This window comes from Penaeus monodon, chromosome 28 (assembly GCF_015228065.2).
Source record: "Penaeus monodon isolate SGIC_2016 chromosome 28, NSTDA_Pmon_1, whole genome shotgun sequence".
Taxonomy (NCBI): Eukaryota; Metazoa; Arthropoda; class Malacostraca; order Decapoda; family Penaeidae; genus Penaeus; species Penaeus monodon.
This window is the reverse complement of record NC_051413.1, coordinates 4,260,182-4,260,450: the sequence shown is the minus strand read 5'-3', so window position 1 is coordinate 4,260,450 and position 269 is coordinate 4,260,182. Positions and strand designations below refer to the sequence as shown.

Here is a 269-nt window from a genome sequence, read left to right as displayed (position 1 = left end):
CCCTCCCCTCTCCCCCCAAGCCCCACATACCTGCAACTCGGAACTCTTTTCGAAGTTGTAGGCCGACGGTCTGCCCTCCAGCGTGGAGAAGGCGACGTTTCCTCCAGTCAAGGGCGAGATGTCGGAGAACTCGGACGTGCAGAGGGCGCGGGTCTCGTCCTCGCGCCGCACGTAGTTCGAGTCCGGGATCCCGTAGGTGTCGCGGCAGGTGGCGCTGCAGGAGGAGAGCAACAAGAGCAGGGGAGATACGGAGGTTAGTATGATCATCT

The 269-nt window shown here is 62.1% G+C and overlaps 1 protein-coding gene across 1 annotated transcript in view; it reads right to left on the bottom strand.

Moving 5' to 3' along the window:
- Positions 1-269, bottom strand: part of LOC119591300 (laminin subunit gamma-1-like) — an 83,409-nt gene that overhangs the window by 39,014 nt on the left and 44,126 nt on the right. Inside the window, exon 4 of the mRNA XM_037940028.1 lies at positions 31-214. Within this exon, the coding sequence (XP_037795956.1) occupies positions 31-214 (184 nt within the window). The remainder of the gene's footprint in view (positions 1-30; positions 215-269) is intronic.